The sequence below is a fragment of the Epinephelus lanceolatus genome, chromosome 21 (assembly GCF_041903045.1).
Source record: "Epinephelus lanceolatus isolate andai-2023 chromosome 21, ASM4190304v1, whole genome shotgun sequence".
Lineage (NCBI taxonomy): Eukaryota > Metazoa > Chordata > Actinopteri > Perciformes > Serranidae > Epinephelus > Epinephelus lanceolatus.
The window spans coordinates 7,490,130-7,503,106 of record NC_135754.1 but is presented as its reverse complement, the minus strand read 5'-3'; the positions used below and the strand labels follow the sequence as shown (position 1 = coordinate 7,503,106).

The 12,977-nt window shown below is 39.6% G+C and overlaps 1 protein-coding gene across 1 annotated transcript in view; it reads right to left on the bottom strand.

Annotated features, from left to right (window-relative positions):
- ca10a (carbonic anhydrase Xa) overlaps window positions 1-12,977 on the bottom strand; it is a 379,419-nt gene that overhangs the window by 23,818 nt on the left and 342,624 nt on the right. Inside the window, exon 7 of the mRNA XM_033611814.2 lies at window positions 6,243-6,338. Coding sequence (XP_033467705.1) covers window positions 6,243-6,338 — 96 coding nt within the window. The remainder of the gene's footprint in view (window positions 1-6,242; window positions 6,339-12,977) is intronic.

Sequence of the window (12,977 nt, the reverse complement as noted above, 5' to 3'; positions counted from 1 at the left end):
TGAAACAGGAATTTATAGTGGGAAAAATACTTCTAAAACCTACAACTCAGACCTGCCAATGCTGCTTGTTCCTGACTTTTTTTTTTTTTTTTACCAATGTAAATTCCAATTTGAAAGTGTTATTTAAGGATAACCTCCATGTTCTTCAACACAAAACACTGGAGTCTCTATATGTTTGAGTTATAGCCGTTAGTTTTAACTTTTACAGCTGTGCTTCTTAGAAATGACTTCTCATTTTAGGTACTTCAGTACCAGTTATCCTTAGCTGCTGTAGCTACAGTTAAGCCAGCTGGAAGCAATAAGGGATCAGAGCTCTTGCTACTTACTAGACACTGGTAGATGTTGGGGGTTGTAACTGAATTCTCTCCATGAAGTTAATACACAGGTTTGTAGGTTTTGTAGATAGATTTTTTGGACTGAAGACTTTGGAAACTAGATATTTTCTACACCGTTTTTAATCTCTTGCACTGATGATTCAGCTGGATGAGTTTAGTATCTGTTCAAGCCTCGGCAATGCTCCAACCGTCGGAAAACAAATGGGGCTTTAATTTTCCAAACCACAGACTCTGTACTTCACTACTCTAATGTGTTCATAAAATGTGTGGCACCTTTAAGATTTCCAAATAGCAACACATGGTATATAACATTACATTATATTTTTTTTCTTTGCCAGCTAAGCCTAACAGCAGTGCAGAGCTGCATGCTGTTTCAGGGCCATTTCATCAGGCTGTCATATACGCCAACCAACCTGCAGCACTCCACTTCCAAAGCCCAGCTCCTCTCTCATACATCCTCTGACACACTCTCCTACTGGTTGGAGGGGGGGGGAGTTGAGGAGGTGTGACCTAGGTCAGTGTTCCCTCTGTCTCTTCAAGACTAAATGATGGTCCCATTGACATTGGGGAGCTAATTAGCAGTTAGCAGCTGAACTTTTCAGCCTCAGTACGCATAGTGCCGAGGACGTCTGCTGCTTCTCTGATCTCTGAGCCTCTCATTCAAGATGGAGACCTCTCATACACAACAAAGAGACAGGAGAGTAGTGCCGCTGCAGCTGACACAAAGCAAAGGAGCACATTGTTTTGCTCTGCAGGATAATTGGATCACTAATTGTTTGTGAGTTCTTGAGTTGAACATTTAGAAGATTTCAGGTGAAGACACAGAGGGAGCAGGAGAGTGGAGGGGTGGGAGCATTGAGACCTTCATCCTGAAAAGTAATTTAGTTCCTGAACCAAAATGTAGCTACAGACACAGATAATCAGCCTATTTTGTCTTTTGGAGGTATAGGTGAACAGACAATATAAAATCAACCATGATACAATTAAGCTAAATGTGGTCTTTAATTGACAGTTCGACAAATTTGTGAAATGAAAACCATAAATAACCCAATCATATTTAAAATAACATGACTTTACCTCATTCCAGATTTGCATAATGACTTTATTGCTCTGTTTTCAGTCTCTTTACTTACAAGCATATGGCACAGACACTCCATATCTAGTTGTGTAGCTTGTCTGTTGCAAGATTGGACAGAAAGTTTTCTGCAACTTTTCAAGTAACTTTGCATTTTGGTAGCTTGTGATCATTTGAGCTACTGTTTGGAAAAGGGTGTAGCTGCAGAGCTCCAGGCTCAGGCCCACCTCCTCTGTCAGACCCCTTCCAGCCCAGAGCATGAAGAAGGAAGTGAATTGTGTATGCCAGAGGCCTTCATCAGGATTTAACAGGACATTTTGATAACCTTAAAGGAGAACTCCGGTATTTTGCACTTTGAGCCCCATTTCTGGGTTGTTTATGATGAAATAGAGTGCTTAAGACCAAAATTTTGATGATTGCTCCTTTTTGGAGAATTTGGCTTTCCCCTGCCTGGCTTAACAATGCTGTCTATGGCCATTTGTAAATCTGTCCTAAAACCACCCTAAATGTTCGTTTTCAAAGCCATGAAACTCAGTGGTGTTCGTTGATGTTCTGACATAAAAATCGTAGCAAACTGTGATTTCTGTCTGTGTTTTTGCCGTTCATCTCGATTGTGGAACTATTTTTTCAGCTGCCTCACACCCGTGTGTAAACTTCCACTTGATCGTTCGTTTGACCCTAAAGCGTTATACACTCCAGCCCACCTGATGGCATGGTGTTGCCAACCAGCAGGAAACCACTGCAATGTAATAGGACACAGAAAAGAAGCAGAAGAAGAAGAAGGCTGGCGTTGTGTTCAAAGGCATCGTACTGCGAAGGTTGTTTACAAGCGAGTAATCCATTGTGCAGTTGTTTAAACTTATTACAAAACTTTTTCATTCGTTCCTGTTCTTCCTCCAGGAGCACACACAGCACTGTCGAGCCGCTGAGCTAAAAGACTACAATGACTACAGCCTTGTTGTAAACAACCCCCTTTCCGTTTCCGGTGGTGGATCACTACCAACGGACAATGAGGCTTCCTATAGAAAATCAATGGATTAGACAAAATGTCAAATAAATCATCAGGGAAACCACAGTTTGCTATGATTTTTATGTCAGAACATCAACGAACACCACTGACCACTCAGAAAAACGAACGTTTAGGGTGGTTTTAGGACAGATTTACACATGGCCATAGACAGCAGTGTTATCCAGGCAGGGGAAAGCCAAATTCTCCAAAAAGGAGCAATCGTCAAAATGTTGGTCTTAAGCACTCTATTTCATCATAAACAACCCAGAAATGGGGCTCAAAGTGCAAAATACCGGACTTCTCCTTTAACATTTTGATATAACTGTAATCTGGAACTTAGTTTAGATAAAGTAACATTAAAGATCTAGGGTGTAGGATTTAGTGGCATCTAGCTATGAGGTTGCAAGTTGCTAACATTAGCTAACATTAGATAGCTTTGCTAATGTCATAAATAGTAATGTTTATGTAAGCAAGATGTTAGCAAGCTCATAAGGTTAGCACATGAGCTATTTGCTGCTTAACATTACCTAACCTAACTTTATAAGTTATGGTTTCGTTGACATATATGGGTTGTGTTTATTACCTTGGTGTTATTGGTGGAGTTTGTGTGACAGAGGTTATGTGGCATTGAACCATTAATGCTCTGAAGCTTATGATAAAGTTGCATCTAATCATATAATGTACTTATTTATTAATGATAGGCACGACAAACAATACTTAGCCTAAACGTGAAACCAAATGTGATCAGTCAGGTTATAACAGGCTTTCGAACATACACCATTTTGTGATCCCTGTTGTTACCATGTTACAGTGGCACGGATGTGATAGTATGTATCAAATATACTCTCAATAGGCAACTTTATTAACAATGAGAATGATTAAACAATACACTGCATAAGATGATACAGTGGTATGTATGCATTACCATTGATAAGAAAGCGCAATAAACACACATCATTTTCTACCATGAGTTCTGGTGATAAGGATGGGTCCCAGTGCCAGAGAAGGGCCTGAGCCTGGAGCTCTGCAGCAGGACGATATTGACTTTATGTATCATTTGGACAAGTTCAGCTATATTTCAGTGAATCGACCCCTTTTCTTCTCCAGTAAGTATAGACCTGTCATAAAAACTGACAGGGCACAGGGCATGTGCCCAAGATGCAGGGATTGATCTGACAGGCAAAACCAAATAACATTTGAGTTTAAAACAACCAGGCCAAACCTTATTTTTTCTTTTCAAATTATTATTTGGTTAGCTCTGCAATAAAAGCTCTGTAAAAGCTTACATCTCTTCATTTAAGTGAACACTTTATATTAATGTAAAGTTCTCTTAGAGAGTTGGTGGACTCTTTTGCGCAACACAATAGTCAGAGCCTGTCCATTTTGTTTCATGGCTGAATAAGAGACATGCCGTAGTCTATATGTAGGAAAATATCTGACATGTTACGAATTAGTATGGGATAATCAATGTGAAGATAGGTCACCTCTATAGGCAACTTTCACAGAACACATTTTGACATGTCAGTAGGAAAACACAGGTGTGAATAATAAAATGAGTGATTTCTGCATTCCCTTTTTCCACAGCAGACATTTTGACATGTCATAACAGGAAAAGCAGGGACAAAGCCATTGTCAATGTTAATAGTAACAAGAGTGCTTTTATGACAAGTCAAAAAGGCCCATTATTATTCTTTTTCTTACTTTCTCTTGTAATGAATATGATTAGATTTTTGCTGCCAGGTTTCCCATCATACTTTGGGTCATGTGAACCTGAGATGTGATGTTGCCATGGAGTCAGTCAGGTAGCTATGGGTGGCACCTGAGCCCTACTTGCTTACCTCTTTTTTTCCCCTAAGTTCATATGCAGACAACATCAGCTGGATTACCCTTGGTACTGAAGAAAATGTCTTCATCTGATGGTTATGGGACAAGATATTTTTTATATGATTTGTAAAATTCACTAAGGCCTAATCTTATTTCTCCTTTTTGCCCCTAACCCCAATTTTCAAGTGTCCCCTAGCCCCTACGAACAGAGTTATAAAGGGTAGTGGTTGTAATCTTCTCCTATGAAAGGGGTCAACCCTTAACGACCCTGATACATCATCAGTATCGTCACTGATGGTGTTTACATAAACAGATGCATTAATTGCAGTGACTGTAGCCCATTATCACAATGGAGATAGAAAAGCAATGGAGCCAGTGAATCATTCACAACTCAAGTTTCATGCTATCAATCGATCAAACAAGTCATATAATAAGAAAGAACACTGCTTCATGACCAGGTCCCTTGCAGTGTTCTGTAGGCTAATGTTAGCAGCCCCTACTATATACCATGCCAATCTGCACTGACATTAGAGGAGCAGTAACAAGTTTAGTTAAGTTTTGGGCATCATATGCCACCAAAGGGGGGGAAAGCGACAGGGGAATATGTCAAAATGTGGGACTATCATGTACAACATTAGCTAGCTAGCTAGTAAGCCACCGAGACATCAGCATGCTAGCATTTTTTTTGTTATGCTGGATATAAAGAAATGGATGATATCACAATGAAACTACTTTAAATTAAGATACTACGATAATTATGGCAATTTTTAAATCTTTATTCACAACGAAAATATAGTTGTGAATGAAGTTTCTTTTGTTGCTCCTACAGCCATCTTACTGATGACTTGTCATAACACTTAGTTTTGAGTTTTCCTCTGAAAAACCTCCATTTGGAGGGCCATGTAGCCCAAACCCTTCACCCTAATCCAGCTATCCCAACAACACATTTCCCACACATTTTCATTGACAAAATTTTTAAACTTTTCCATAACTTATTAAGGACCTGTAATAATCTTTTTTCCTTGCCAAACTTGCCTCGCATTTTTTAAACATAACAGACTCAAACTCTGTTCAAACATCATTTAAGCCAGCTGTCATTCATGAAGGCAGAGACAGAACGCAGGAAGAAAATGAAGAAATGATGGGAAACATAACAACACATATTACAGATATGTTACATTGACAGCTTCAGAGAATAAATTTGCTGTTATGTTACATTACATCAAAGGTTATCAATGGAAGATTACTATTTAAATGTCATTACACACAAAAAAAATTACAACTTTTCCATAACTTTGAATGTTTTGTTTTTTTACTAATTTCATGACATTTCCAGGCCTGGAAAGTATGTTTGGGAAATTCCATGACTTTTTCAAGGTTTTCCATGACCATGGGAACCCTGCAACAAGAATCAGGACACTTTACCCCTAGATGTGAATGCACAAAATGAAGAAGGAAAGGGCTAAGTGGTAGGGGCAAGGGGTGTCTTGGGACTGACTCCAAAATAGTTGTGCTGATTCCAGCACGACATGACTTGCAAGTTATCGCAGACAAGGGTTCATAATTGAAATATAAATGCAGTGTCATGAGTATTTACAGCCATTGGGACCATGTCAGCGTTGCTGAGTGGAAACACTTGAATAAACACCTTTAACTGAGCCTGGTGTGTACTGAACACAACGTTAAGTCCTGTTCAGTTTTGCTTTACATGTTTCATCTGTATACTGTCGTGTAGTGCTTTAACACTAATTAAATTGGGTCAAGTCCTCTGTCCAGCCACTGTAGCTGGTAACTCAGATTTAGTATCTAGAGGAAGGTAGAAAACTCTTGTTCAATGCAATGATTAGTATTCTGTTGGTTTCCTAAGCAATATCCCAATACAGAATGTCATCATAGCAGCTGCTGGGTCATGACATGTCAAAAAGAAATGTAATTCTTGAGTGAATACAGCCTTCACACTGGCAGTCAGGCAGTCATTCAAGATATGAATGAGGCTTACCTTCATGAATATGGACACTATGACCAATCCATTGGGGCTTTTAGCAGCTTCTGTGTAATTTGTGTAGAGCTCATGATTGTAGTGGATCAGTTGAACCTGGAACATAGAGAGAGGACATGTTACTAAGGGAAAATCTGACATTTGTGGCCAAACTATTTAAACATCATAACAGAGAGGCACAAGGCTGATCTCAACACAGAGTACAAAACAGTGGAAACCTTGGAGCTGACAACCCTTTGAGAGAATCTATATCTCATTCACCTAAATCCTTCCTCCTTGCTACATCATGTCAGATGATTTAAAAGGGAAAATCAATACGGGATCAGATCTCTCCTGTGGATTCACAGAGACAGACAATGTAATGGAAGGAGGTGGGGTTCGGAACATTTTTATATGCAGCGTAGATGTGGAGAGAAATAATAAGAGAGACATAAAGAGGCAAGGGTTCTGTCATTATTTGATCCAAGGCCAGCCTGCTCTCACAGGCTGAGGTGAGAGCAACTAAACCATCTCCCAGCATGAGGTTAATGTTTCACTGAGGCAGATGCTTCATCCACTCTGGCTGCTCAATATTCCTGCCTTTTAATGATGTTTGGACGTGGGCAGGCCGTACCCCTCCACTTCCAACCTGTAAAAGTGGAAACTACTGAAAGTGAAGCTCAGGGTTTTGAAACATTTTTTGACACAGAGCCCATGAATAGGATATTCAAAGTCAGCAGAGACTAATCCATCTATATATATTTTTTCAAAACATATTTTTGTGGGCATTTTGTGCCTTTACTAGTAAGTCAACAGTAGAGAGATGACAGGAAGCACCAGGAAGTGGAGATGGGGAGCGACATGAATTGGGATGTAGCAGTTCGTGGTCAGTGCCTTAACCCCTAGGCCACCAGGGAGGTCTTAGAAAACATATATTTCACAGAATTTTTGCATGAACATTGGGCTGGTGGCCTTGGTCTTGGTGATGCTGGTTGGTCAGTCCTTTTATCTTTGGTCTAGCTGTTCTATTACTTGTCTTTACCTACTTATTCATTATAGTTACATTACTGATAATTATTTATCAAAAATCTCATTGGGTGAATATTTTGTGAAAGCACAGCAGGAGGATATTGATATCTAGGTGCTTGATTTTCTCAATATTACCAGTAGCACATAAAAATCAAAATAGTTGTAAGCCAGGAGGCTGTGATCATGTGACCTATGAGCTGCAGGCCATCTTCGGTCATGTGACAAAAGCAAGGGAGGAAGTCAGGTCACGTATTACGAATTGTGACAGAATCCTCTTTGGGAGGAGGTCGGGGTGGCGGACGGGTCAAACAAACACAGAACTTTGACCCAGGAGCTGAGTGTTTGTGTCCCATGTAAAACCAAAGGTCAACATAGAGTTATTTTAAGTCGCATATGTATGCCACGTTGTTACATTTGATAGTCCAATGCAGTACTTTGCTGGATGACATCCTCTATGGTAGTCATTGATAACAATGGAGGGTGATTGGCAGACGGTAACAGGGGCTGTACACATGCCGTGTTTTTTTGTGCTATCAAATCTAGTGTTCACAGTGTAGACAGGTGGCAGGTATGCTCAAATGCTGTCGCAATACCACTGCAACATGCAAGCATTCCCAAGCATCTGTTAATCAGGGTGTGTTGGCTGCACCCTGAGATAAATAGTTCAACTTTTTAACTTTTGGAATGTAGCAGCACGCACCACATGTAATGTTACAAGGAAAAACCAATCACAGCTGACAGACATCTTTCCCTTCTTACGTCAATATATGTCTGTTATAAATATGCAGATGTCATTTTAGTGCAGGGCTGTCCACAACTTTACATCTCTCCTACGAATAATATTTTTGCCTACACAATTAACAAAACAGTGCCTAAAAGAAGATCTGCCTTGTACACAGGATTTGAGGTAGGTAGGCTTTGATAACGTGCTGGTTAAAGTTGCCTTGCAAGCTCAGATGCAACCTGGCTGCATGCTCTTGACAGTTGGCACAGAGCATGCACAGGAGTACAGTAGCACTAAACGCCCAACCTCACGTTTTCCAGGTGGTTAAAGATGCACATGTGTACAGCCCCATAGACAAGTGCTTTCTTGTGGCTGTTGGGTTGGCCATCATATGGTGGATACATTGGATTTCTTCAAACTCTGCACTGAAACCAAACAAACCCAGGACTCTGACCCAGGAGACCGGGGTTCATGTCGGTTCATGTGTTCATGTGTAGGGCTGGGCGGTATTCGCGGTGACAGTAACATACTGCAGTAAACATGAGCCGAGGTACTGCTTTTGTTGTTACCTTCATACCGCAGTACTCCTTCATTGTGGTATCAGGGGTGAACACACAGAGAGGGCTTTGGTTAAAAAGATGTAGGTTATCTGGCTCAACATTTGTTGCTATGCAAAGGATGTCATCCAGTATGGTGCTGCATTGGTCAATCAAATAAGGGAATGCACATGTTCCTGGAAGATTTCAGTTTCACCAGAAGCCCCTTTTATTTTCTTAAAGCAGGGTGGGTGCTTGGTCTGACACTCCTCTCACTTATGCTACGTGTGCAATTTTATGAATCGCTGGCATAATGGAGACCAGTAGTCAATTGTTACAATGGAGGGTGAATGACGAACGGTAATAGACAAGTGGTAGAGAAGTGCCTCCTTGTTGGATCGACTGGCCAAGGGATCACAGACATGTTGGACTTTACCAAACTTTGCTTTGAAAGCAGACCGTCAGTACAAACAGAAGCAGGAAAAAGACAATGGGAGAGTTGTGGTAAACAGACTAATTTGGCGTTATTAAAAAGCCTATTCCTCCCAAAATGTTTATTGAGGACTTTGCAGCTCATGATCACATAAATTCTTCACATTTACCACCCTAACAGAAAGGACAAGGCTTTCCTCCATGTTAATTTGGTGGTCCTGTCCAGTTGTGCTTGACTCTGGCACTACACTGTAGGCAGGGATTGTGTCACACTATAGTGGAGCAAGTTGTGCAAACAGCGTTAGTCTTTTTTGTTTTTGAGTGACATTTGTCTGTTCCTGACTGAAAAATGCAAGTAGATTTCCTTCCAGGACCTTTAATTCCTCATTACCGCACTATTACTGAGTTCTGATTTTTGAATAGTTGTTAAAAATTATAGAAGTTGCCACATCTCATTACCTATATCAACAAAACTTACAGCCAACTACCACAACCCAAAGCTTCTAATTTATTGCCTTTAGGCTGTGGTACTTGTATATTTTAACAGTAATATACACAATGAGCTGCTATGAATATAAAGGCGATAAAGCGCTTATTTCAAGCACAAAGGGGTGGTAATGATTTTCAAATCTTTCCCAAAGGCTCTTACGCTTTCTCTCCCCACCTCCATAAACTTCTCATCTTCACTCATTGGCAAAGGGCTTGGCATGCACTGTACTGAAGGATATAAATAAACAAATGTAAGAGGAGAGTAATTATGAAATGCTCGATTGGGGGAGCACAGAGCGACAGAATGTCTATAAATGCAATCAAGGCGAGAGAGGAAGTGATTAGAGCCCTACGTTGATCTGATTAGATTTTTAGGTGAGAGCGGCAGAGGCAGCCAAAAGAACTCATCCACACTCCCTCAATGACAAATTGCACAAAGTTTGCTGCTGGTGGGCAATAAAAGGCCAGTGTGGGCCATAATAAAGTGAGAATGTCTGCCAAATGGAGAAGAAAAAAGAGTGAGATGCAGAGTAAAAGAGGGAGAAAATAGAGGTCATAATTAGATAGAGAAACAGTTGAAGAAGGAGCAAAAGAGGAGAGCTACTGCATGTTGGCCAAGCCTGTGAGCCTGCAGCACTACATCATTCATCACAGTGTCCCTCTATTCAAACACAGACTCACAGTCACACCTCTACCCATCCAAAAGGTACAGTCCATTAAGATTCAGCCATAATGCTGTGTTCCTGGTGCCTATTGAACAGATTGTGATGATGACAGAAGTGCAGACAGATTATATAACAGAGTCTGACAGATATTATAGAGTTAGTACAAATTAGGTTTGGGGTTCAATCGTACTCTATCTAATCAGAATCCGGTATTGGATATGCTTATCAAATCCAAATCCCTTATCAAATCTATTAAGTTTAGCTTTTAATATTTGCAAGTCAAAGTCCAAAAACTACTTAATGCACCTTTGAGATGACATATTCCCAGAAGTCAAATTGACTGTATTTGCCTTTATTCCAAAGCATAGTTTGCCTTGTCATTTACCCATTCCCTCACAATCACATACAGCACACACTGCCATCACCAGGACGACATCTGTGGTTTTGAGTTATACCTTTTATCCATTGGATAGACTGCAATGAAAAATGGTACATTTGGTACATTTGTGCACCCAAAGGATGAATTGTAGTAACGTTGAAGATCCTCTGACTTTTTATCTGATGTCATCATAATATCAAAATTTCAATTCGTCCAGTGCTTCGGTTTATGACACTTCCATCTGCCTCAGCTCAACTCTTAGTTAGTGCTTATCACCAGTATGCCTACTACGGAGAATGGTGCTCTGTATGGTACTGAATTTGTAGCTAAGCGATAGTCATAATGCAAGCTATCTTACCCAATTTATTTATTCATTTATTTTAGATTCATGATTGCAATTATCCATGTGGCCAAGTATAAATGTTGCTTTTGTGCCAAAAACACAGTAGGCAGAAAAATGACATGGAGAGATTAACAAATTAAAGCCACTAGTTCTGACCAACGCGGCGCAGAAGTATTCCATCAAAATGTCAGGAAGGAATTTAAGAGAGACTTAATATCCCAGTTTGTCAGAGCTGTTGCTGTGGTCAAACATGCATAAATGCAAGCATTGTCTCTTAATGGGGACGCAGCAGCAGACAGTAGACAGTAGACAGCAGACAGCAGCTCTGCTCTCTGCTATGTTCACATTTTACAAAATCTAATTAATTGGTATTGGTAACGTTAAGCCCCCCAAAAAACATGAATCAATCCCTCTTTCTCTTGCTTGCTCACTTGCTTTCTAAGTATACTGTGTATGTGCGTAGGAATCTAGCTCTTGTAACAAATCTGGTCATAGTCACCATCTTGCTGTGTTGAACATCTCTAAATTTGCTAATTTTGTTTAAAAATTTTGTTCATTAATCACAGAAAAAAATAACTCGTTAAAAAAATTAACGTTGATTAATCATGTTGCGATGTGTCATTGAAGGCCAGAGTGGCTATGTCACATGATGGAGGCAGACAAGCAACTTGCTTGAACCCGTGAATGAAACATTTACATTTAAAAAATGCCCAGATGGAACTGTTGATAGGAGTATCGTTCTCTGCAGTTTCTGCAGTAAGGAATTTTGTACCATCACGGCTGGGCTCCACCGGCTGCAAATGTAAGCGTCACGTCAGCTTAGCATCGCGGCATATTCATTTGGGTTCCGCTGACTGCGTACGGAAGCGACACGTAGAGAAGCCAGCGGGGTTGTTTACCGTTTGCTGAGCCACCTAAGTTATTACATATATTTGAGTTATCTACAAGTTTACTGTACTGTTTGTCATCTACTCTTTCAAATGTCCGCCACGGACATTTACACAATGTCACGGATAAACATGGGTAAATGCATGAAAAAAAAAATCATTACATATCACCTCTGATAATGGTTTATTCATTTAAAAACACATTGTGCTCATTTAGTATGGAAGCGAATCGTGACTAATATTTAAATTAAAATGTATTTGCAGAAATGCTTTTTCATTTTAAGATTGTGGCTGTATTATTTGACTCATAAATAAAATTAATCATCAATCATCCTATTGGCATTTTAATTTTCTTCTTCAAGACTGCTCATTCTTTTACTTAATTAAAATGAAAAAGAAAAAGTCATTTGAGATTTAATTTTCAAAATATACCCCAGCAAATAGATACCAAAATTCAATATGAAATGTAAAATTTGAAAATTAAAATGCATTTACAGAAATGCTTTTTCATTTTCAGAATGTGGCTGCATTATTTCACTCATAAATAAAATGAATAATCAATCATCCTATTGCATTTGCATTTTCTTCTTCAAGACTGCACATTTTATGCCATAATCAAAAAGAAAACAAAGAAGACATTGCTATTTCATTTTCGTGGTCTGCCCTGCAAAATAGTGACCATAATTCGAAAATGGTATCTATTTGCTGGGGCATATTTTGAAAATTAAATCTCAAATGACTTTTTCTTTTTCATTTTAATTAAGTAAAAGAATAAGCAGTCTTGAAGAAGAAAATTAAAATGCAAATAGGATGATTGATGATTAATTTTATTTATGAGTCAAATAATACAGCCACAATCTTAAAATGAAAAAGCATTTCTGCAAATACATTTTAATTTAAATATTAGTCATGATTCGCTTCCATAGTTTAGCACACTATTTCATGTAGTTTTTATCTGCTGGAGGGTCGCGTAGGGGAGTGTAGCACGACAAAAATAGAAGAGCCGCGTAAAATAGAGAGTTGTTGCATGACAGACGGGGGTTGTTGCACCGCTGACGTACCAGGTGGAGCCTGGCCGTAAGAGTACATCAAGCTTGTAATATCACCTCAACACAAAGCATTTAGCAGCAAACCTGGAGGTCTGAGCTAGCACAGATTCTGATGCTAGTGCTAGCAGCCAGTCTGGTTCAGTAACACTCGACCAGGCGTTCTACCTGTGACCAACTAACTAACTAACTAACTCCCTTTTAAAATGGATTGCAGACCAGTTTC